General features: G+C 41.3%; 1 protein-coding gene across 1 annotated transcript; it reads left to right on the top strand.

The window, feature by feature from the left end:
• The first annotated feature begins 1,030 nt into the window (after window positions 1-1,030).
• Window positions 1,031-1,645, top strand: LOC140264553 (uncharacterized). Its single transcript, XM_072360407.1, is given in 3 exon segments — window positions 1,031-1,151; window positions 1,154-1,265; window positions 1,267-1,645. Coding segments are annotated over 3 exon segments (612 nt in total).
• The last annotated feature ends 23,064 nt before the right edge of the window (window positions 1,646-24,709 follow it).

The raw sequence follows: 24,709 nt of genomic DNA, 5'->3' as shown, positions 1-24,709 counted from the left end.
ATCTCATCCTGTTAGCACAGTCAATGAATACAACTCTTTTTTTCCTTTCATTAACCATTTTGCAACAATTTATCTTCTTTTAAAGTGACAGAACTGCTAAGTAGAAAGTAAAATTGATAAGAGAAAAAAGAAGGAGAAAGGAACTTAACAGAAGTGTCTGCCTGCAATGGTAAAATGTGCATCAATTGAGAAAGTTAAAGCCTGGAAGACTGGTAAGATGGAGAGATTGGTGAAGGCATGATGATTCAATGACAGATGCACTAAGATAAAAGTTACTCCATTTTTCAGTGCATTTTATGTCAGACAAAATACATGAAGGACAGCTCAGGACATAGATGAAAAGGTAAGAACCTTCCTTTCCTGGGAAATCAGAACATCGCTGTCATAGTGCATCACTAGGACTATTTGCTGGTTGAAGAAGTCAATTTATTTAAGAGGTTCAGAGAATAGAATAAAGTAATAAATCAATGAGTAAAGCTAGCTGGAGCATTTTGAATGTAAAACTTTGAGCAGTTGTATTGAAAATTTAATACTGAAAAGGCTGAACTACTGTGTCTTTCTCACGAAACAGTTGTCTCATGAGAAAGACAGCTGATAATTCTATGGCATAGGAAAGCCCATTCAAGACTTTGCGAGCTGTAGGGGAAGAAGACCAATGTGGGTGAACCGGGATCTATTGTTGACACTCTGGAAGAAAAAAAGATTCTGTGTCCTCTACAAGAAGGGACAGGCTACTTGGGGAGATTACAAGGAAGGTGCTAAGGTGTGTAGGGAGGAAGTTAGGAAGGCAAAAGCCCAACTCAAATTTGGATTGGCCACTACAGTAAAAGAGAATAAGAAATCCTTTTACAAATATATCAATGGTAAGAGGAGAACCAAGGAAAATATCCACCCAGTGATGCAGTGGGGAATGTGGCCACTGGGGATAAGGAGAAGGATGAGGTCTTCAACGCCTGCTTTACATCTGCCTTTAATGGACAGACCAGTTATCCACAGGTCCCTGATTTGAAAGTCTGGGACCCAATGCAAAATGGAGAGGAGCTCTGCAGAGAGGGACCTGGGCATCCTGGTGGACGACAGGTTGGCCATGAGCCAGCAGTGTGCCCTTGTAGCCAAAAAGGCCAATGGCATACTGGGGTGCATTAAAAAGAGCGTAGCCAGCAGGTCAAGGGAGGTGATCCTCCCCCTCTACTCTGCCCTGGTGAGGCCTCATCTGGAATACTGTGTCCAGTTCTGGGCTCCCCAGTACAAAAAAGACAGGGATCTCTTGGAAAGAGTCCAGCGGAGGGCCACAAAGATGGTGAAGGGCCTGGAGCATCTCCCCTACGAGGAGAGACTTAGGGAACTGGGTCTGTTTAGCCTTGAGAAAAGAAGGCTGAGAGGGGACTTGATCCAGGTTTATAAATACCTGAGGTGTGGGGGCCATAGTGGTGAGGCTGGTCTGTTTTCAGTAGTGCGTGGGGACAGAACTAGGGGAAATGGGCTGAAACTTCAGCATAGGAATTTCCGCATGAATGTGCGCAAGAACTTCTTTACAGTGAGGGTGACAGAGCACTGGAACAGGCTGCCCAGGGGGGTGGTGGAGTCTCCTTCTCTGGAGATATTCAAGACCCGCCTGGACGCCTACCTGTGCGACGTGGTGTAGGGAGCCTGCTTTGGCAGGGGGGTTGGACTCGATGATCTCAAGAGGTCCCTTCCAACCCCTACAATTCTGTGATTCTGTGATTCTTATTGAATTCTTATTGATTCTCTGGTGAGGTCACATCTTGAGTACTGTGTTCAGTTTTGGGCTCCTCACTACAGGAAAGACATTGTGTTCAGAGATGGGCAATGAAACTGGTGAGATGTCTGGAGCACAAGTCTTATGAGGGGTGGCTCAGGAAGCTCAGATTGTTTAGTCTGGAGAAGAGGAGATTCAGGGGAGACCTCAGTGCATTCTACAAATTCCTGAAGAGAGGGTGTGATGAGGAGGAGCTTGGCCTCTTCTCCCAAGCAACAAACAGGACCCAAGGAAACAGTCACAATTTGTACCAGAAGAAGTTCAGATTGGATATAAGAAGGAACTTTTTTTCTCAGAGAGTGGTCTGGCACTGGAATGGCTGCCCAGGACGATGGTGGAGTCGTTGTCTCTGACAGTGTTCAGGAGGCATCTGGTGAGGAGCTATGAGATATGGTTTAGTGATTTGCTGTAGCAATGGTAATGGGAGGATGGTTGGATTAGATGATCTCGTAGGTCCTTTCCAACCTTGTGATTCTATGATTCTATGACTCTATGATAAGACATTCAGCTAGGACTGCAGAAGAAACACAAATCCGTAGGAGATGTGGACCTCTGGAGTGGCAGCTGAAGAAACGGAGTATAATGTCTCTTGTCACCTATATGCAGACAACCAAATCATATTGCAAATGACTAGCTTAACATCCTTCTCTCTTAATTTCAGTTTTTGAGTGCATATTAAATGAAAGTGGGAAGAGCCCCAGGAAACATCCTGTCCCATTGCTCCCACACCATTCCTTGGGGAGTCACAGTAGTCATATATTAAATAATGCACTACTTTGGATGTTGTCTCTTTCCCCATTTGACTCATCCACTGATCTTGCTGCTGCACCAGCAGTACTCCAGTCAGGAAGCCACTGGGCAGGAGACAAGCCGTGCCCACAGCTTATCTGTTGCTATGACAAGAAAAAATACTGTATGTGTGTGATGAAAAAAAAAAAAATACGTATTTCATATTTGTTCACTCTTTTCTGTAATTTTGTTGGAAAAAAACTTAAGGGTCTTGATTTTTAAGTTATATATTTTTTCTTCTTAAAATACATTTGGTGCTCCTTATGCTTTGTTCTTCAATAATTAACGAACACAGAAACTAAGCCAGGCCTTCACTGGTTTAAAGTCAGCAATAATTTGATGAAAAAGGCTATTTGAAGAAAAATAAATAAATAAATAAATAAATAAATAAATAAACCTTCTAATTAGACCAAAAAATGGTACACAAGAGAACTAAGTCAGGTTGTTTTAATGTCTCACAGATTTCATATATGGTCCCACTGGATTTGACCAGTTTTCTCTGTATTCATTAAAGTCTCTTTATGTCCACCTTGTTAGCTTTTCCACAGACAATGCAAACACATCTGCTTTTGACCTAGCCTACATTAAAATATTCTTTCTTTTTTCCTTTCTTTCTTTCTTTCTTTCTTTCTTTCTTTCTTTCTTTCTTTCTTTCTTTCTTTCTTTCTTTCTTTCTTTCTTTCTTTCTTTCTTTCTTTCTTTCTTTCTTTCTTTCTTTCTTTCTTTCTTTCTTTCTTTCTTTCTTTCTTTCTTCCTGTTTTTGTTATTTTTTTTAAAATCAAATCAGAAAAGCTCATGAGAAATGTTTGGAGCAGCTTGATGCTGTTATTACATTACTGATTTATATTCCCAGCCATCTCTACTCCGCTTCTGACTGTAAAATGGATGTGAAAGGACTTGTCATACCTTGAACTGTTTAGCTATTCAGCTCAGGAGCCATTCATTGCTCTGGAATAGATATTTTCTCTGGAGAAGCTGGCACACAGTACCTTCCCCTGAGCAGGTATTGTGTTACTATCTTCATGTTACATTATTATAATAATAAGTAATTATTTATACTTTTATAATTATAATTAATAATATGAGCTAGCAGTAGTTGTTACTAACAGCTGCTTAACAAGTTGCTCTGCTTTGGATTTGCATAGAAGGGAAATGTGAACCCCCATCTAATTCAGGATTGATTCTAGCATTATAAGCCATTGTTTGCAAGATGTCAGCTCCTTGGCTGTCAAGTGAGATACTGAACCACAGTTTACAGGGTTAGAAATATGTACTATGATGGTGAGAAGAGTACACCATTTATTTACATCTGAGTAGACAGAACTTTAGGAGTGTAGAAGTAATTAGCAGACTTTGTGGAACAATTACCATGTCTCGTGCAGGATTACTTGTTTGCTGCTTTCTAAGCTACAGTCGACTAAGGGCTCCCACAGTCCTAAATTAAACCTCAGTCTAGAATAACCTGTTCACCATGCCTTTCTCTACTGGGTTATGTTTTGCAAAATACAGCACATCCACAGCAGCTGTAAAACTTCAATGCCAAAGCAGATATTTTCAAGTCTAACTGCTTTATATGTTCCTCATAAATGGGGAAGAAAATGCAATACAAAGCATCTGAAACAGTCTGGTATTTTTAGATAATCAAGTTTTCCCTTCAGGTTCAATTGGAATTTTACTCCTGTGTACCATTACAGCAGCTTTTTTTTATGACATTTCTGTTAAAATCCTAAGATAGCTCCTTTACAACTATAATTTCAGCTTCTGAGTTACAGGGCATTTTCTTCACACAGCAGAGCAATGAAGCTAAGTATTTAAATGGAGACTGCTGTAATATTTCACAGTCCTACTGTAGACAGAAATGTGGTAGCAGAATTGCAAACAGTCCTTTTTCCTTGCAGTCCTGTCAAAATCCATGAAAGTGCTTGTATGTTTCCTTAATGCTGAAGCTGATAAAATGTACCTCAAATGTATATCTAAGATGTATGTAATAACTATTTGCAGGAGCAAAGCTTTACTTCAAGCAAGTGTGGGTACTTGAGCAGATTCCTTGAGCATCATGGTTAAACAAACAAAATATAGTAGATTTTCTGTTGAAATGGTCTTCAGATCTCAGTGTTTAAGGAGGAAAATTGGAATTTTAATTTATTGATTTTTTTTTTGCCCACTGATTTTTTTTATTATTATTATTTTAATTTACCCAGGCAATCTCTTGCAATACCAGGCTATATCAAAACTGAAAAACAGCAAGTATTTCCAGACGTCTTAGACACTGTGTAAACTGCAATTTATCACCTACTTTTTTTCCCTCTCTTTTTTTATTAAATGAGCTGCCCTAGGCAATTAGCTGAACTGGAATATTCACAAGATGCTTTTTCAAATGTTCTCAAGAGTACAGATAACGTCATGCAAGGTTTTTATCCTGGAAATGAAAACTAATACTGATTGATTCTACATCACTGTAGCACAGTCCTGGAAGGAATATGACTGAACACTGTAACTGATAAGACTATAGACTTTGAGAAGAAAATATTTTTGATGTCAGACTTCTGAAATTCAACAAGAGGGTCCTGTACCTGGGAAGGAATAACTGTATGCATCAATAAAGGCTGGAGGCTGACCTGCTGGGAAGGAGCTCTGCAGAGAAGGACCTGGGAGACCTGGTGGATAGCAGGTTGGCCATGAGCCAGCAGTGTGCCCTGGTAGCCAAGAAGGCCAATGGGATCCTGGGGTGCATGAAAAGGAGCGTGGCCAGCAGGTTGAGGGAGGTGATCCTCCCTCTCTTCTCTGCCCTGGTCAGGCTACATCTGGAGTACTGTGCACACTTCTGGGCTCCCCAGCTTGAGAGAGACATGCTCCTGGAGCAAGTCCAGCAAAGGGCTAATCAAATGAGAGTCAGGAACATCTCTCATATAAGGAAAAACTTGGAGGGCTAGGCCTGTTCAGACTGGAGATGGCTCAGTGAGTATCTGATCAGTATCAAGAGGGTGGGACCAGACTCTTTTCAGTGATGCCCAGCAAAAGGATAAGAGGCAATCGGTGAAAACTGAAATACAGAAAATTCCAAATGAAAATAAGGAAAAATTTCTGCAATGTGAAGGTGACTGAACACTGGCACAGACTGCCCAGAGAGGGTGTAAAGTGTCTTTTCCTCATTTAAAAGCTGTCTGGAGCCAGTCTGAGATTGTGCTCTATGGGACCTTCCTTGAGCAAGTGAGTTGGATCATATGAATTTCAGAGACTCCTTCCAACCTCAAGACTATGATTCTGTGATGTTACCTAGCTAAAGTTGTTTTTTGGTGTTGTTTTTTTTTTGTTTGTTTGTTTTTTGTTTTGTTTTGTTTTGTCTTCTTTTTGTTGTGGTTGTTTTTTGTTTTTGTTTTTGTGGTTTTTTTTTGCTTTTGTTTTTGTTTTGCTGCTGTTGTTAGATCTTTGATGCTGCTTGCAGAAAGGAGTCCTCCAGTTTTACTCACCTATGGTAGAAACAAATCTCAGTGTAACAGAAAATGATTTGATTCAACTCTTCTAGCCTACCTAACTTCAAACATATAATAATTAGACATCTAGGCATCTCTGAGCTAATTATTTCAGGCAAGATGGAAGGATGTAAGTCCAAGGCAGGTATCCATCCCACATCTCTGAGAACAGGGTGATTTGTCACCTGAAAATAACTAAGGCCATGGTTTTCAATGATTAGAGTACAGTCAGCAGACTCCCTTTACAATCTTACTTCAAATTTAGAACAGAAACCTATTTAGTTTTGTACTAACAAGCAATGATCTTCTTATCTAGTGTCAAAAAGTGTCAGAAAACCAAAGTGACACACATTTTATCTTTTAAAGGCAGTCAACAGTAAGTCTGAGAAAAAGGATAAGTCTGAGTAAGGATACTAGCTGCAAAGCTGTAATTTGATGTCTGCAGCAGAAGGGCATCTAGGGATTTGAAGAGAAACATACAGCATCAGCAAAACAGTCTTGGCTTCATTAGTTTCCACTGACTCATAAAACCAAAGGGATTGCAGTGCTTTCTTATGACTGTAATAGTAATCCCCACAACTGTGTCACATCCAACAAGTAAAAAAATAAGAATCCCTTCTGTACAAGTCATGCATTACACATGATAAATAATCTTTTTTCTTGAACCAAAAGGTAAGAAAAAAATACAGCTCCTGTGGCAGTAAGTAGTAAAGGGAGAAGAACCACAAACTTCACGACTCCCAAGGTGCAGGTCAGCCTCTCCTGCACTTCCTTGACCAGAATTAATTTGCGATATCATTGTTTGGTTTCAGACAAGTGTAACTGCTGCTGCACAGGTGACACTAAGTATTCCTACACACTCCTACTTGTTGGTGTCTGAACTCACAGGTTAAGACCAAACCTCCACATTGCTAAGCAGCTAGTTTAGCTTAGCTACCCTTAGCATAATTCAAAAGCTTCATCCAAAACCCACCAAAGCCACCTTCCATGCATGGAGCTGTGAACTGTTTTATTCATACTTTGAATGTGAGATAGAAGGCAGTCTTTCATATGCTAGGCACATGCTTTTGAACCAAGCAACCCCCATCAATTCAAGCCCGAACAAAAGCAAAATGAGGCTGACACAGAGCAGAAGCTGAGGACATATGCATACACAGGGCCAAGGCACGTGACAGGAGGCACATAAATACCCTGCAAAGGTGAAGTGTCTCACTGACTTCTGTGGCAAACAGGATAAAGCATAGATAGGAAAGTCATTTCTTATCAGAATGAACTGTTGTGAGCAGCTGACTCACCAGACAGTTGTGCTGCTGTACAGTGGGGTCTTCATAGGCTAGAGAGATGAGAAGATAAGAACATTATGACAATCATCAAGGAGAAGTGTAAAGTCCTTTGCCTGGAAAGGAACAACAGCAGACACCAGGACCTGTTTGGGGCCACCCAGGCAGAAAGCGTCTTTGTCCAGGTGGATCTGGGTGTCCTAGCGGACACCAAGTTGAACGTGAGTGAGCCATGTGCTCTTGCTGCTGAGAATGCTGTCAGTATCTTTGCTGCATTAGGCAAACTGTCACCAAGAGATCAAGAGAAGCGATCCTTCCCCTCTACTCAGGTGCTGATGAGGCCATGTCTGGAGTGATGTGCCCAGACATGGGCCCCCCAGTATAAGAGAGTCCTAGATATACTGGAAAGAGTCTAACATAGGACTGTCAAAATGGTTGAAGGACTGAAGCACCTCTTCTGTGAGGAAAGGCTGAGAGAAATGGGACTGTTCAACCTGGAAAAGAGGAGGCTTAAAGAGGATCTTACTGAGATGTATGAATATCTGAAAGAAGGATGCAAAGAAGGCAGAGCCAAGCTCTCTTCAGTGGTGTCCAGTGATGGTTCGATAGGCAGTGTGCACAAACTTGAGAAAAGAATGTTCCCTCTGAATATGAAGGAGCACGTCTGTACTGTGTTGGTGACAGAATACCGGCATGGGTTGCTCAGAGAATTTGTGAAGTCTGGAGATCTTCAAAAGCTGCCTGAATACGTGCTTGGACAAACTGCTCTAACTGTCCCTGCTTGAGCAGCAGTGCTAGACCAGATCACCAGCAAAGGTTCCTTCCAACTTCAGTCAATTCTGTGATTCTGTGATTTTGTGGTACTGTGATGTCTGAACTTAAAACATCCAAAAAGATGAGTAAGTTTTGGACAATCAAAAATTGACAAGGAGATGATCACACCAGTCCATACAAAAATCTGCTGTAAAGAGACTCAAGATTGTGTTTGAAAATGCAGGTTCAGTACATTTGAGGTGGACTGATTGTTTCTAGTGATGTGACTATAGGGGAAACATTCTTTTGCATTTTTTTTCCAATCCCTTTCAGCAGAACTAAGCCAATGCTAGGAATCTCTAGCCCATGGATTGAGTACCATTTTCAGCATGGTCTCATGTTCACTTGCCTTTGACACTGGCGAACTCAGGCATTTGCAAGTTAAGTGTCACAGCATTATGTTTGTCTGTTACAGAGAACGATGGAGAAACATTGTACAGGCATCTGTGTGTGCTCAGGAAATATGTCTCCCCCAAGAGATCACCTCTCAGGACAGCAAGTACCAGAAAACATTGAGTGACTGTGATTTTACACTCAGTTCTCTTTGTAGGACATATCTTCCTCTTTCTTCATGTTCAGATTCATTTTATAATTGCCTTTAAGCAAAATGTAAATGCAGTCTGCAGTTGTGGCCAGGACACTTTGTTTGGTAAAACAGAATCAGATTTTTTTCCTGTGTTCTAATGAGGATCTATCTCACCTCTGCAAAAATCTCTGCTCATGGTAGGAGCAAGGATTTGTACCCCTCCCTGTGGACAGTGCTGGGCACTGCACTTAATTTTGTAGGACAATAATCTATCCATTTGTGGGCAACTGTAACAAAAAAAGTATTCCATCTATCTGTTCATCAGTTTTTAAAACCCGTCTGCCTGTTAGGAAAGATAAAGGAAATATCTCCATGGGGTACACCACAAGAGATTCTAAGCTTAGAGGATAATAGATTTTAATTTAATTTTCCAGAAAATGGAAAATCATTGCATTGTTAAAGTTTACCTCACCTCTCTATCATCCTTTTCCTGGTCTTTGAGTTTCCATGCACTACCTGGCATCCTCTTACTCTCTACCCTCTATGCCAGGAGCTGTCTACAGCCATGGAAATGGTCTGAAGAGCGCAACACAGACCTTAGGTCCTAGGTGAGCCCTCAAAGAATGAAGGAAGGACATTATGCAAGCTTCTTAGTCTCTGCAGCATGTTTATGCCAAGAAAATAAGACCCATGGGAATAACTAAAGGAACTAGAACAGATTGGCCCAGTTTCAGTATTAAGTGTGTGAATCCTTTACCCTTGGAGAAAAAAGTGTAAGACAATAAATCTCTAGGGCAGCTATGACAATTCTCTGCAAGAACATGAAGGTCTGAACATTGTAGTTGCAACTGAAAAGCTTAAAAAACAGCAAACTTCTAGAAGTCCCCATTAATGGTGCAGGATCTCTTAGCAGCTACAGGTCTGTTGTGAGTAAGATAAAGTAAGGCAGAGCACTTTTGATTCACCAGATGAACCATTTACCCAGAGCACTAGGAAAATGTAATATCCGAGACAGAAGAGTCCTCCTGCAGATTCAGGATGAAGACATAAAGACTCCCTGCTGTTGCAGGTATAAAATCTGTGAGTGCAACCAGTACATGCAGTCTCTACAAAAGAGAGAGGATCTACAGATGAGATGAAGTATGGGGTTCTTAATACACCCATAAAATCTTGCATGTACCAAAGAAAGGAGCAGGGAAATACATCTCAGGTAGCCCAGCTGATAGTCTGCCCAAGTGGACAACATTTCACTCTCTCTAAACAAGCTCTGATGCCAACAGCTATCCAGATCCAAGACTCCCAACACGAGTGTAGATATTCAATCCTTTGGAATCATCAGGAGATCACTTTAGCCCTTGGAATGAAGTCTCATATGTTCTTTACCATGTCCCGGGCTTTCAAGTCTGGAACACTGAACATCGTGAAATCAGATCTGGACAGAGAACATGGGTTAAAGCTATATTAGCATGCACCTTTTTCTAACTTTGTTCTCCACTGATTGACATTATTCATGTAAAGATTTTTCTTGGCCCTTAGCAAAAAATGTAGCTTGTTTGGGGATGCATGCTAAAGGAAGTTGAAAATGTCTTGGCTAGTAATTCCTTTATTTCATAACTACTACAAAACAGACCTGCTAAATAAAATTTGGTCTGCTTCTTCACAGTATTCCCTGCTCAAACATTCACTTAAAGTCCGTTGAAATATTTATCTCCCACTGCATTCCCTGGTAAGTCAGTTATACTGTCCTTGTGCTAGCTGAAGAATCCATAAAATTTCACAGCATCTCAAGTCTGACAGTTTTAAAGTATGATTCTACAGGTATTTTTTCAGCTGATAAGTTCTCAGACCTGGTTGACTGTTACATAAGCCTTCACACCAGTTTGGGGGGAGGAGTGAAAACTGGAACGTCAGAGTGGGGAGATGTGGGTTGTTCCTGTTGAGAATCAATGGGGGCATATAAAAGTTCAAGGTAACAGGAAAACCACAGTTTTTCTGTGGAGACCAGTACCTAGAAAAGAAAACAGCTTGTTGATACATAACCTTGAACATCAAACTGTGTCCCAGAGGTTTTTAAGTTCTCCAGAAAACCATTTTCCTTTTCCTACCCTTTCTCATCCCTCTAATAAGCATAATAACATATCAGAGAAAAATAAAAGTTGGATCTTTGACAGTTAGACAACATTACAGGCCAGAACTGAATAACTGAACAAGTAAGAGCTTTGCATTCTCTGTTATCCTTGTTTGTGGTTTAAGCTGGATGCCAGTTTTATGAGGACTTTAAAAGATGAAAGCTGAAGCACAGCAAAAAGGCAAAAACTGCAGCAAGGAAAAACTGTAATAAGAGAAAGTTTAGAGAAAGGTATTTTCAGGAGTTAGCATAATTTGGAAAATGCATTCCTAGCCCTCCTGAAAATATGTGTATCTAAGTAGACAATTACTGTACATGAGTGCCTGTGACAGACCTCCACGATAAGGAGGTTAGGATGTGCGTGCCTTAGGGAAATAAATTGTACTGAAAAGTTTTCTTCGTCCTTTGGCTAATTGCACACTGTGACCCTTTCCTGTATCATGCTAACATGAATTTGCAAGCTGATTCTCCCAAAGACTTAGACAAGAATTTGACAACATAATTATACGTTTCCTTATTCAGCAGAATATTTGAACAGATGTTGCTGGCTGTGGAACTTGTGTGTTCCCAGTGAAGAGCTCATGAAGCACTTACTTGGATAGGGATAGATGAATTGACTGAGACTCCAAAGTTGAGGACTGACAAGAGAGTCTCTGCATTTAGAAAAATCTTCCTTTGAAACAAGTATATACTCTTCCTCCTAGATTTCCCTTATCTTCTCTCCCGCTTTATATTTTGGATGCAGGTGAACTGATAATACACAGTGGTGTCTGTCATTTACCTCTCTCCTTCAAATCTCAGCTTAACTTTTTCCAGAGAATCAGCATAGTACAGCTTTTTAAAACTGCTTAAACTGTCACAGAATCCCAGAGCAACCCTTTATTCCTCAGGGATGACAATCTCCAGTTTATTTATCAGTATAGGATTACAGTCAGTTCCTTAAATGAAGAAGAGTTTAATACTGTCAGGAAACATTTGAAATGGCAAAAAGAGCTTGTTTCTGGAATGATGATGCATTTAATGCACCTGCTGATCTTTCTTCACTCTTCATGACTGTTTTTTTTATAAGGCCTATGGTATTATGTTTTAACACAAGGGTATAAGCCACCTATTCTCTGCAGCTTTTGTGGAAATGATTATTTTCCAGGCCTCACTGTGTAACCATTTTCTCTAGCACATGTAATCCAAACTCTTCAGAGCCAGTGAAGAGTAACAGTCTTCCATGCATCAAACTCTACCAGCAGACAGCTTGGGATCACAACCTTCAATCACATCCTTGGTGTAGTACTTGACTAATTGAGATTGCTGCTGACACAAAAATCTCCAGCTCAATAAAAGCTTCTGCCAGAACAATATAGAATCATAGAATGGCCTGGGTTGAAAAGGACCACAATGATCATCAAGTTTCAACCCCCCAGCTATGTGCAGGGTCACCAACCACTGTACCAGGTTGCCCAGAGCCACATCCAGACTGGCCTTGAATGCCTCCAAAGATGGGGCATCCACACCATCCTTGGGCAACCTGTTACAGTGCATCACCACCCTCTGAGTGAAAAACTTCCTCCTAATATCTAACCCAAACCTCCCCCGTCTTAGTTTAAGACCATTACCCCCTGTGCTATCACTATCCACCCATGTAAAACAGTCATGTATAGATATCAGCAACTTACATTGTCCATATGGCTTTCCTTAGACATCTTTCAGAGCAGCTCAAAAATCCAGGAGAATCTCCAACAGATTTTGAGATTTCTCTCCACTATGGAATGGAAAAAGAAAAACATACTTGTCCAAAAACTGCACTCATTTCTTCAAGATACTTCTGAATCCATGCAATTGGGTTCTCCTGCTCTTGCACTTGTGTACAGATGTGAAGAAATGACAAGTTTTCCATCAATTTTAATTGTCAGATTTTCATTTAGGTTATTCTGTAATGTTGATGTCAGAAGCAGACATGCTCTGAATGTTGACAGACTGATGCTGAAAGCAACAGTTTGCATACAGTTAAAGGAAATATAGTTTTCCTTCCCTGTGATCATTTCCCTTTCAAGACTGTCATATAAAGCACAAAAAAAATAGTCATACTGGTTGAGATAAAAGGCTGATTTATCTCATATCTCAGTAATACCAAAACTAGATAGCTAAGAATGTATCTGAGGTCAGAAGAGACCTGCAATGATACTATCAAAGAATTTTGTCATGGACAGTAACTGGAAACTTCAAAAGGCACAAGCACATGCAACTTCATCCATACTGATGAACTTACAACTAATTTTCTTCCTTGAATTTTTCCTGTCACTCTTTAAGCCATGCAAAGTCGTCCCCACAACATTTTGGAGATAGGGGTCTATAGCTCAGCCCTGTCTTATGTTAGTAGCCCCGTCCTTTTCCTTGTTTTGAACATATTACCTTATGTGTCACTTTGAGTACCTTACTTATTTTGTTATGAGAAACAGTGATTTCTCTATTTCCTTCTCACTTTCTTTATGCTGTTCCCCTCAGTCAGCTCTTTTAAAGCCTACAGCATCTTCATCTGCTCTAGGAATTCCTGCTTTGCTCCACTACCTGCAATATGCAGATACAAAGCAACACAGTCCCAAAGCAGCTGGACACCCTAAAAGCTATTGTAGTGCAAATGAGTAGAACAAGTGTGAAATCAGAAATGTCCCCATTCAAAAACAATTAGAAAATAGTTAGAGGGAACAAAAGCTAGCAGATTCTCCAATTCTATAGCCTTCCCCTCAGTGTAAGACAAAAATTCCAGCAGTTTCCTTCTGCACTTCAGTCAGGTTTGTTCACACGGAAGTGTGTGGGCAGGGCTGCAAATCTAAGAAGACACTGTATTTTGCTGCTTTATCAATAATTGTGGTCATGTGGCAAGAAATCATCTGTGTGCAGCTGAGCATCAGAACAATTTTCTATCCAAAGCCTTAACTATCCCTCTCTTCCTTCCAGAAAACAGTGACTGTGACACCTGAAATACCTCAGACCCAGCAAAAAAGTTAATTTCATTAATCATAACTGCTCTGACATTTACTGTGATAAATGTCTGCTCCAACTGATACACACAGAAGAAACTTGTAATGAAAAAGCTGCTTCACCCATAACAAGAAAACCATGAATCAGAGACAATAATTCTCCCTACGAGCAGAAAATTATGTCATCATTGTTCTTGCTAGTTGTTGCTTTAAGTCATGGTGTTAGATTATGGCTCTGAGGTGTTCACTGATAAAAAAATTTGGCTTCTGTCCATGCGAAGACACTTGTCCCCATCTGTTTGAAGTAGAGGCTGCAAACACTAACTCTGTTGACAACTATGTGCACCTTCAGTTCAGGAAATTGACTTGCTTTGAATTGGGCTATGCTTACTCTGAAGGCAATAAGGATTTCTGTGCCTTGTGAGCTTTTGAGCTATAAATGGATGATTCCAATTCAATTTTTATCTGCTGAAAATGGGCCCTACTGAGTGGAAGAAAAAGAAATCTGCTACCCACTCATACCAATTTTCTTTATACAGAACCAGCACTAGAAATTGGTTAGATTTCCCCACCTAAATAAGCAAAAGGAAAAGTGAAGAATGTTTTAATCAAAGTGTATCAACACCTCCAGGATTTCTGACATCTGAAGACTCCCTGGTCTGTTGCATCTGACCCACTCCTGTCCCTGTAAACTGAAAATACATCACATTTGACATAAAGTCCAGTTTCTTAGAAGAAAGAAGTTAGTCACTCAAACAGGAAGCATACAGTTTATGCTCTGATGTGAAAGCAAGTTGTGTTTCTAACTGATTTTCTCATTTCATTAAAAGATGCAGATGTAATATAGAAACCGCGGAAGGTCTGTTTGGACTAACACTGACAGAACATGACCATATATATCCACTTCCCTAGTACCGTATGCTTTGATTTGGTTCAGCAGACTTCAGAATATCATAGTATCATAGTATTGTGCGAGTTGGAAGGGACCTTAGAGATCATCAAGTCCAACTCCCGGGATTCGAGCCTTTCTGTGTAGCAGAGCAGCATTTCTGCCACTTGCGCCACAGGGGGGATTCGAACCCCGGGCCTCTGGTGTTGCAAGCAGCAATTCTACCACTGCACTACCGGAGGCACACGAATAGGTACAAAACGCCAGAAAATGTCTACTTTTGGCATATATACAGGGCAAATGGCAAGAACTCCAGGATCAGCATTATTTGCTTCATCAAAAAATGCTATAAGCTCCTGATAATAGCCAAGAATTTGACTACAGAAGCCACACAGATGAAAAAAGCCTTAACATGAGTTCACAGTGCAATCTGACCAAGACTGGTAGGTGATATATGGCATATTGTGCATGTGGTCCTAGCAGTGTCTCCTAGCAAATGGTTGTTGTGATGCTTTAATAAAACCCTTAGTTATTCACTGGATAATAACTCTGTATCCCTGCCCCTCACACCACCTCTTGTTTGGCCTGGCCCTTCACTCATAAGAACAGCTGAGATCTTCCTGCCTCCTGACCTAGACCATACAGGACATGTTTGCAAACTGAGCACTGCCTTTTTGAACAGCGAAACAGCCAAAATCCAGTCAGTTCTGTGCTTGAAGAACTAAGAATGTACTATTAAGATAGGTGAGAGGATTTAAAAGTCGTCAGTATCACAGCTGTGAATGAATGACATGGATGACTTCCTTTAACATCTGAGTGTACTGCATGAAAGATGGGCAACTAAATGGCATGTGTTAAACCTCGTTAAAATTTTATTTTAATGCTTTTCCTCACAGAAAAAAAAAATAAAAAAAAATAAAAAATAAAAAAAAGAAGAAGAGAGAGAGAAAGAGAGAGAGAGGGAGAGAGAGAAAAGAGAGACAAAAGTGATGAAATGTAACTAATTACATAAGTAATAAGCATCAGTTCACGGTCCAGCAAGTTATCACGGTGGTACAAAGCACCACAGAAAAGCAAATAATTCTAATTAGCATTGAAGAGAATTTCGTTAAAATCAAAGAGGGTGTTGGTTTGTGGTGTGCAGCAGACATTATTTCCAAGTACAGCTGTGCAACTGTGGGCTAGACAACAGCCAAAATGGTTAATAGGTCTTTGCAGGAAGAAAGAGAAAATGCCATTGACCAAAAGGATAGCCAAAGCAAGATAACGGGACAGTGTGAGGACAGGCAGCATTACAGTATTGTGCGAGTTGGAAGGGACCTTAGAGATCATCGAGTCCCACTCCCGGGATTCGAGCCCTCTGTGTAGCAGAGCAGCATTCTGCCACTTACACCACAGGGGGGATTCAAACCCCAGGCCTCTGGTGTTGCAAGGAGCAACTTATACCACTGCGCCACCGGAGGCACACAATGTTTCTGCCCACTCTAAATCTTGACTTGCCTCAGACATCTTGCAAATGAGAGGCTTAAATCAGAGTTACATCTCCAGTTACCTGGAGAAGACATGGTTGAGATCGCAATAATTTACTCATTTGGTTTTGACAAAAGGCACACTGAGAGATGAGTGACACTTGTAATTTAGGGCTGAAGAAAGACATTGGATCTGAGAACAGGAATAATTCCTCTTGTTAACCAACAAATAGAACTGGTGCGTAGTCCCAGAAAACACAAAAAAGATTTTAAGAAATTCAAGTTTTTATTGTGTTTCTTCGTATCTGAACAGTCACTTCTGCGCGTCATACACTATCTAAATTAGATCTGCAACTGTACAATATTTCTTTCACTCTGGGAGAATTTGTGGTATTTGTGGTACAAAGGGTGGTATTTGTGGTACAAAAGCTAGAGACCCAATTCCCTTCTTGTACTTTGGAAGTCAGGACTGTTATACTTGATCACTGAACTCCTTGCCATCTGCCTAATTAAAAGAAGAATCAACTTTATTATTTCTGAGTGTCTTAGAACTGAACACAGTATTGATGTGAACTGGCAGAATAAATTCACTTCTCACATGAAAGACATTCTCAAGTACCTTCCTGGTAGTGTATTTTGCAGCCAAAGTACAAAGATGATGTGAATCAGAGAGGAAAACAGAACTGGGAGGTCCAGTCTTTGAAAATACAGTCCATAAAATAAACAACTAAGGAAAACACCTCATACAAACCTTTCTCAGCATCCTGACAATGCAGTCAACCTGGAGACAAATTGTTCATGAGGACCTTAGGCATGAGGAAACAAGGAAAGAAGAACACAGGCCCACTCCATGAGGTAAACATAGCCATGGATGTGTTGCTTCAGTTCAGTATGAGTGGGTTCTCTCCGTAAACCTTTGTGCTTGTTTCTCTCATCTAGAAATGTTTCTTCTCAGGTGATAGAAATCACACCAATGCTGTTTCTTGGATGATTTGAACAAAATTTTCCACTACGTGAAGCCAACAATAGGAGCCTGCTCAAAGCTATCATTTAGAATGGACTTTTTTTAAAAGTTGTAATTTCTAAGGGTTTTTCTTTCTGTTTTGATATTCATGGCCCCAATTTATTTATTTTTTTCTGAGACTCATCAGAAAGCCTCCTTCCACAAAACAATGTAATGAATACTAAAAATCTTGCAGCTGAAAATGTGAGGACACAGACCATGAAAATGATTTGCTCAGGGTCACAAGAACAGTCAAGGAAATTGAAGCCAGGTCTCCTGAAACACTGGGTTGGTACTTAGTTTGCTTTCTGAACCCTCATTTTAGTATTCACCTTGTGCTCCACTTTTCTGAGGTGCATTGTTTCTTGAAATTATACCTCAAAACCAGACTAGATGGGGTAGAAGCCAGCACCAGTCTCATGTCTTGTCTGAACACATATATTACTTATCACAACTTAACTTTCTAAGCCACAATACACAAGAGACATCAGGTCTGCACTGTGTTTAACAAAGCAGCTAGCGTGCAGACTGTTGTGGCTTTCATACTGATTACTCTTTTACTTGCCTTGAAGTGTTATCTAAATGTTCTTTCACAAACACTTTGAAAGGTCATTTGGATCGTGCTGATGTCTGCATCTTTTGTTTACTGACTGTCTTAACCTCTTCAAGCCATTTTCCTCCATGAATCGTTGTGTACTTAAGAAATACGGGATGAAGATAGTCAATACACATATGACACATATATGCATACGTGTGTCTGCATATCTGACATACACCACAGTATCATAAGACACTCCTGAAAATTCTCATTACATTTTTTGTAACGGCTTACATTTTCCACCTTTTCACCATTTTCTAATGCATTAAAGATAAGCAGAATGTGATCTGCATCCTGCTGTAGTTAAATTTTTGACTTTGGACCTTTACCCTGAATAGGTTCATGTGCTGAGGTCGCATCTGAGTCAATTTGCCCACAAACTCTGTGTTGCTCTTCCATGGGGGTTTTGCCTGGATACAGAAAGCTGTTTGCGTTAACGACTGTAGGCATTTCCTTTGTGTACTCTCTCTTTATATGTAAAATGACAGCAGCAATTCCTCACTCCTATTTTTTGAAAGAATCTCATTCCCATGGGATTAAAACCACCACATGAATGCACGGGGATATTACTCCTGAACCCAGCTCTGGAGAAGGCCAAAGCATGACAGCCTTTTATGCAGTTTGAAGCTTCAGATGACAATTATACAGGAGCTGTGTCCCTTTTCCCTCTGGATGCTTTTGATGGCCCCAGGCTATACAGCTATGTGTAAATCAGTTTCTTGTAACAAAAAATTCTTCTGAGAATCTCCCTTCCCTCCCCAGTTAAGCATTTACTATCCTCTTTCCTAATGCAAGTAAGCTGGTCCTTTCTGCCTTTGTACATGTTTAGTACGGATGTAAGACAGCTTAACCCCATGGCTTTTCCCACTGAGATTTCTGAACAGTTACTGCTAAGTCAAGAAATGTTAATTCTCTACAGCTTGTGCATCGGGCTATGCACTTTCACAGTGTTTCTGTTGTGCACAGAGTACCAAGCAAAAGGAGCAAATAAAGCTGACTCTAATAGCAGAGATGCTTCAAAAGCAATGCTTCCTATTTTATTATGTTGACCCACAACACCAGAAGCAGATGGTGGTGGTATGGCAGGGTTGAACTTCACAGAATCATGGAGTCATAAAATCTTACATCTGGAAGAGATCATTGAAGGTTATGTAGTACAGCTCCTCTACAATGAACAGCAAGACCAGGTTGCCTAGGGCCTGATCCAGACTCACCTTGAAAGTCTCAGGGAATGGGTTAACCACCACCTCTCTGGGCTACCCATTCCAATGCCTCATCACCCTCACTGTAAAAGACTTCTTCCTTATATCCAATCTAAATCTCCCTTCTTTAAGCTTGAAGCCATTTCCCCTTGTTTGATCACCACAGACCCTGCTAAAGAGTCTGTCCCCTTCTTTCCTGTAGCTCTCCTTTAGTTATTGAAAGGCCACATTTCAGTATCAGGTCATCTTGGAGCCCCCCTCTTCTCCAGGCTGTAATGACCCAGATCTTCCCACCAATATTCCATTACATTTTGTTGCCATGTGACAGATGACAGCAGTGGGTCAGTCTGATAGAATGGCATCTGACACAAAGTTGCAGATGGAGCAGAGGTGTAGAATTGACTTCCTCTGTGCAGAAGAAATGGCACTCACTGACATTCATTGATGCTTGCTGTAAGTTTCTGGAGACCAAGCAGTGAATGTGAGCACAGTGAGGTGATAGGAGGCATTACTTCTGGAGTGATCTACCTATTTACTTTCTTGCAGCCTTTCCATAATGATGCATACCTCTTTAAAATAAAAGACTACACAATAATCAGAGAATATGGAACAAAAGAACTTCTAAAACATCTTAATTCAACTGCTGTAACTTGATTTTCTGTTGGTTATTTTTTTCTCTCTCCTTCTTAGAGGGCACTGTGCACTCTGTGAGAGGCTCTGATTTGCCTCAGTAATGGTTGCTTCTTCCTTTCTAGAGGGTGGATTGTGTTTGGATTAAGCTACAAACTTCAGCTTTATCTCTTTTGCCATTGGCATTTCCTGGAAAGTCGTAATGCTTTTTCACTGCATTACTGAATCTATTTCTTTTTCTTGTATGTTTATGGTGGATTTCACCTGTGGATTTATCCCACTGTCAGTCTACACCTGCAAAGCAAACAGAGCCCTCACTCTTAACAGAATATGGAGAGATGTGTAGATGATTGCTTTATTCCTCTAGAGGGAACTCTTACTGTGTCTTAAACCTCTCCATGCATTTCTCTGTAAATGCCACTGGGTTGCTGAGATGAGAAAAGAGCTACTATCTATTTTCCCAGAATTAAACCTGGCAGAATTCCACTTGCAGCTGCTGTCTCCAGGTGGCAGTGACCTCCAGGTCTGCCAGAGCTCCTCTCTTAGCCCAGCCTGGCATTTCCACCTCTAAGAAATGTGCAGATCACTGTCCTAAGTAGCCGGTTGAGGCCTGGATTTAGACCTTCACCAGTACTGCTGCTGTCTGTGCTACATTGGAGCTCCAAGCTGACAAATGAAACTTGAATTCTTCTGTGTATTGGCAAAGGGCAACGGACAGCTTTGTCCTGAGGGTTTAATCCTGCAGAGCAGGAGGTGTGGGCTGGGGTGAAGTGTAGGGAATGGCAACCATAATGCAGCACTTCTAACCTGCACTGTCCCTCCACGGAGCTACCTTGCTAGTTGCAATAGCAGAAGCCTTTTTCCCTGCAGATCTTCCATCTGTTCCCACAGGCCTATGGGTGATGGAAAGTGTTCATCCAGAAGGGTCATAGTTAGGCCTGAGTAGGTTTCAAAGTCTGTGGGTGGAAAGTAGGGAGTGAACTTCTCCATGGGAGGGGCAACTTCTGCATTCAGAGGAATGTGGATATCCTCTGTTGTTACCATGGGGTCTCTGTTCCAGGCCACACTGGTCACGGGGGTGGGTGTAGTTCTATCACAGGACCTCAGGGAAGTGAATAGGGGTCAGTGCAGATTTTTTTTCCCCATCTCCAGTTCTGTTCTGAAGAGCAATGCCAATCTGCCAGCTCCTCTGATTGCCCTTATATGGAAAAGCAATAAATCACCACTTCTTTTCATTCTGCCTTGGTTCAGTGCTAGCCTTCCTACACTCCACAGAAGCCTTTATAGGGAGCAAGCCATGACGAGGTGCAGATGCAAAACCGCTGGTGCAACCTTTGACTAACTTACTGCTGAGCAAAGGGACAGCTATTAATAGTGAACTCTGATCTCAGTCAGCATCCTAACTAGGAATGGGCCAGAAATGATAATAAAAATGGAGAAAAAGTGGGTAGCTAAGCTTGTTGAAACTGCACACCTTGTCTGCATTTCACAGAAATCTCCAGTCCCATCAGCTTGGACCAGTGGAGTGAACTGCTTCCAAAAATACTCCAAGAAAAAATGTGCATTCCTGCCTGTAAATTAACTTAGGAGCGGTCTGAGGCCATCCCACCCAGCTGGGCATGTCAGGTGGCAAAGAAGTTCTGTGTGTGCAAGAGTCAGAAACACAAGCAATAACAAAGCCACTGTTTTTTCTTCTAAAAGTTTTTGAAGCTGATCACAGATATGCTGTAAGCAGGAATTACCAGCTACCCCCTGTGAGTGAAAGGCATTGAAACAAATCACCAGACAAGACAAATATGGCTTTTCAAAGAGATACCGCACACATTCTTTGTTTGTAGGCAGCTGTATAGGAGGACTGCCTAATTTGCATGTTGCCAGGAGGCCTGAGTTTATCACAGACTGAACTGATTAAAAGTGATCACAGAAACTAGTCAGACTGCACAAAACTTCTGCAGGGTAACTTTAAGTCATCAAGCAGCAGGTATGGGCTACATGTTCACTCAGTGCCTTCAAACCCAAATCTTCCCCCTCCTGATTCCCAGATTCTGTCTTTTGTTTCTGCCATATGTCACCTCCGAAGAACCTGTATGTAGCACAGAGTACTTAATATTTTTTATTATACTTAGCCAACAGTTCTCTGCTCTGTTCAGTGCAGGTATGTGCTGGAAGAGAACGCTCCTGTGTCCAAGCTGAGGGACTCTGTGTATGTGTACTACAATATGACAGAAATCCAGATAGTTGGCCAGCCTGGAGCTAACTGTGCTCACAGCTACCTTTCCAGAGGGCAGCCTGAGTGACATGTAGCTTGAGCAACCTAGACAACCTGAGAGCTCAAACCTGGAAGTAAAATGTGAAACAAACCATCTGGGCAGATGTAAGTGCAGTGTAGCATGCCTTTGCTTTGGTATGTCAGAGGGAAAAGTATATCTGAGTATGCTTTTTTCAATTCAATTGCAGTTTCTTTGGAAAGTCTTACTGAAGCTGATAGCATTTTAAGGTATGCTTTGCAGCAGTGCACTCAACAGTCAAACAGGCCACTTGTGGTTTGGTGCAATCTTTCCAGCTCTACATGTGCTTGAACTGATGTGCTCTCTTCCAGCTCACAGTCCACCTCTGTTCATAGTTTTTCACTGAGGGCTGCTAAACATGGGTGGTTGTGCTCCTTGCAGAGGGTAGAAAGTCCCAACACTATGCGGTGTAGGCAATCCCTTCACATAACTCACAGCATGAGTGGAATTCATGATCTCACATCATCTTTTTCTCAGGCACCACATCACACATCATGATAGCTCCTTGCTTTTGTAGCACAGGGAATGAAGTAACGTGAGGCTAGTAAAACAGAATAATCTGTGTAAGCAAAGGGAAATAGACAAATACAGACTTCTGAATTTCAAGTTATCATGCAATCCACTACTAGTCTTCAGTAGTTCCATACTATTCTTATTTTTTCCTCACTTTCACAGTGCCCTGTAACTCTGCCTGCTGGTGCTAGAGGGGAAGAGAGAATCTTTCCATTGTCAGAGTCTGTTATTTGGCACTGAGAAGAATTTAGATGTACAGCTTTTGAAACATGATGACTCCAGACTCCCACAAATAACTTCTATTTGCCCAAGGAGTGATCTTCTCTCAGAATGGAATACATGAGATACGCCTCCTCACAAGTTGAAAAACCATTAAGACCAAACTCACCAACTGTGAGGACATTCCTAAATTATCCCCTGTCTGTCACCTTGCTGTCCCAAGATATGGGATCCTTTTAATATTCATTTACCCAGTGAGACACGCTGCAGTGTCTGTACTGTGAAACAGAGCAGGTCTTAAGTCAGGACTACTGTTACACTAGCAGGAGGGTTTTGGCCTCTCAAACCTAAGGGAGCCACACTGATGCCCCTTTGCAGTGATGGAGTAGCATGGGATCAGAAATGGTAAAGATGTCTGTCTGAACCAGGATGTTGCTTTGTTTCCTTTTCTTTCCTAGAACTCAACTTGCTCTTAAAATTGATTTTAAAATGTTTTTCTGGTGTTGTTTTTGTTGTTGTTTTGTTTGTTTGTTTGTTTCTCCTGTAGCTCTCATAATTCCTGACTTAAAGCATGCTTGAATCTAAGGAGATTGAAAAAATCTTTTCTACTCTTAATTAGGTTCAAAGTGCTTGGCAGGAAAGAGACTGATAAAAAAAAAAAAAAAAAAAAAAAAAAAGCACTGGGAGACTTGCCTTCAATTGCTGAACCATCCATAGTCTCTGTAGGTGAGTCATTTTATCACACTATCTCTGTTCTGTATTTTTTTAATAGCTTCTAATGAGAATAGAACTCATTAATGATTGTTGGACAAGGAGGCAGCAGGAAGGTGTGGGCCACAAATGCATAGATAACAGGGTAGAGGAAAAAAAAAAAAAAAAAAAAAGAAATAATAATATGCTGTTTCAAACCCATGCTCACCAGCAGTGCCTTTGAGGGTGGGGGGAAGGGGGGATGAGGAGGAGGAAACTAAGAAAAAGCAGTCCTGAAGCCGTAAGGTTGCTCTTCACAGTGCCTGCACTATGTGTTCCTAGTGAAAGCAATTCTCACGGACAAGTTATTCCTAAAGCCATAAGCCCGAAATAGCCCTGCATCTTCCCTCAGCATCAAACCTGGTGTACACTCCTGCACAAGCAGCAGTCACATGCAAAAGTCATCTTGCTTCTTTGGCAGGAATTTGCCCGAAAGTAACCTTTCTCCCCCCGCAAAGCAGTGGCATTGTTCAATTCCCTTCTCATGTTAGTCTCATGGTGGGCTGCTTCACTGTGGCGGTCAGGCAGCAGCTATCCAAGTGAAAAGTGAAGGAAAAGGAACCTGGAGGAGTCAGTATGCAAATAAATATATAATCCATGTGTAAATATATACATATTTAGGTATATGTTGAGATTTTAGAGAGGATTGCTGCTGGACACTGCTGATCTCAGAGAGTTCAAGCTTTACTTTCCCCTGGAGGCAGGGGAAAGCTTACTTTCTACGGTGGTACTACCCAGAATGGAAATGTCATATATTTTTACATATTCTTTTCTCCTCTCTAATTTCTCCCATGCACCTAATTCTGAGAAGGTTTCTGCAGAAACTGAACAGCCTGAAAATGTAAGAGGTCACACTGTGATCCATGAGCCACATGAGAGAGAGAGGTCAGGAAACAGTGAAGAAAGAGCTGTGCTGTTGAACATTAATCTGGAGGCTGGGGACAGGGGACGAATTATATTTGGGAGAAGGTGAGTAACGTGACAAGGATGCAGTGAGTAACTTCTCGCTGCCCACTCATGCCATTTGCATGTCATTTCTTCCTAGTCTGTATTGTTTTCAGATTGTTTCCTCTTCTACAGCAACTGGTTCTCCTCTCTGCTGGTGTTACCCACCCACACCATCAGAGGAAAGGCACACCCACAGAGACTGTGGCTTTCCTAGAATTTGTTGGGGTACAGCTCATCAGGACCCCTGTTGAAGAGAGCAAATGTTTCATTAGCTCCTCCTACCACTCTCTGTCGTCTCCCCGTCCTTCAGTGGAGATTCCCTTGCTTCTAACTGAGCCTTCTGCTCCTCTTGCTGACTTATCTCCCTACCAAGGGGCCTCTGAAGGAGGCAAACAAGTATCCCAGGAACTGATAATGTGTAAGAGCCTTTTTCAGC

Source organism: Excalfactoria chinensis, chromosome Z (assembly GCF_039878825.1).
Source record: "Excalfactoria chinensis isolate bCotChi1 chromosome Z, bCotChi1.hap2, whole genome shotgun sequence".
NCBI classification, from domain to species: domain Eukaryota; kingdom Metazoa; phylum Chordata; class Aves; order Galliformes; family Phasianidae; genus Excalfactoria; species Excalfactoria chinensis.
The sequence above is the reverse complement of the archived record's forward strand: the minus strand, read 5'-3'. Positions and strand labels throughout refer to the sequence as shown.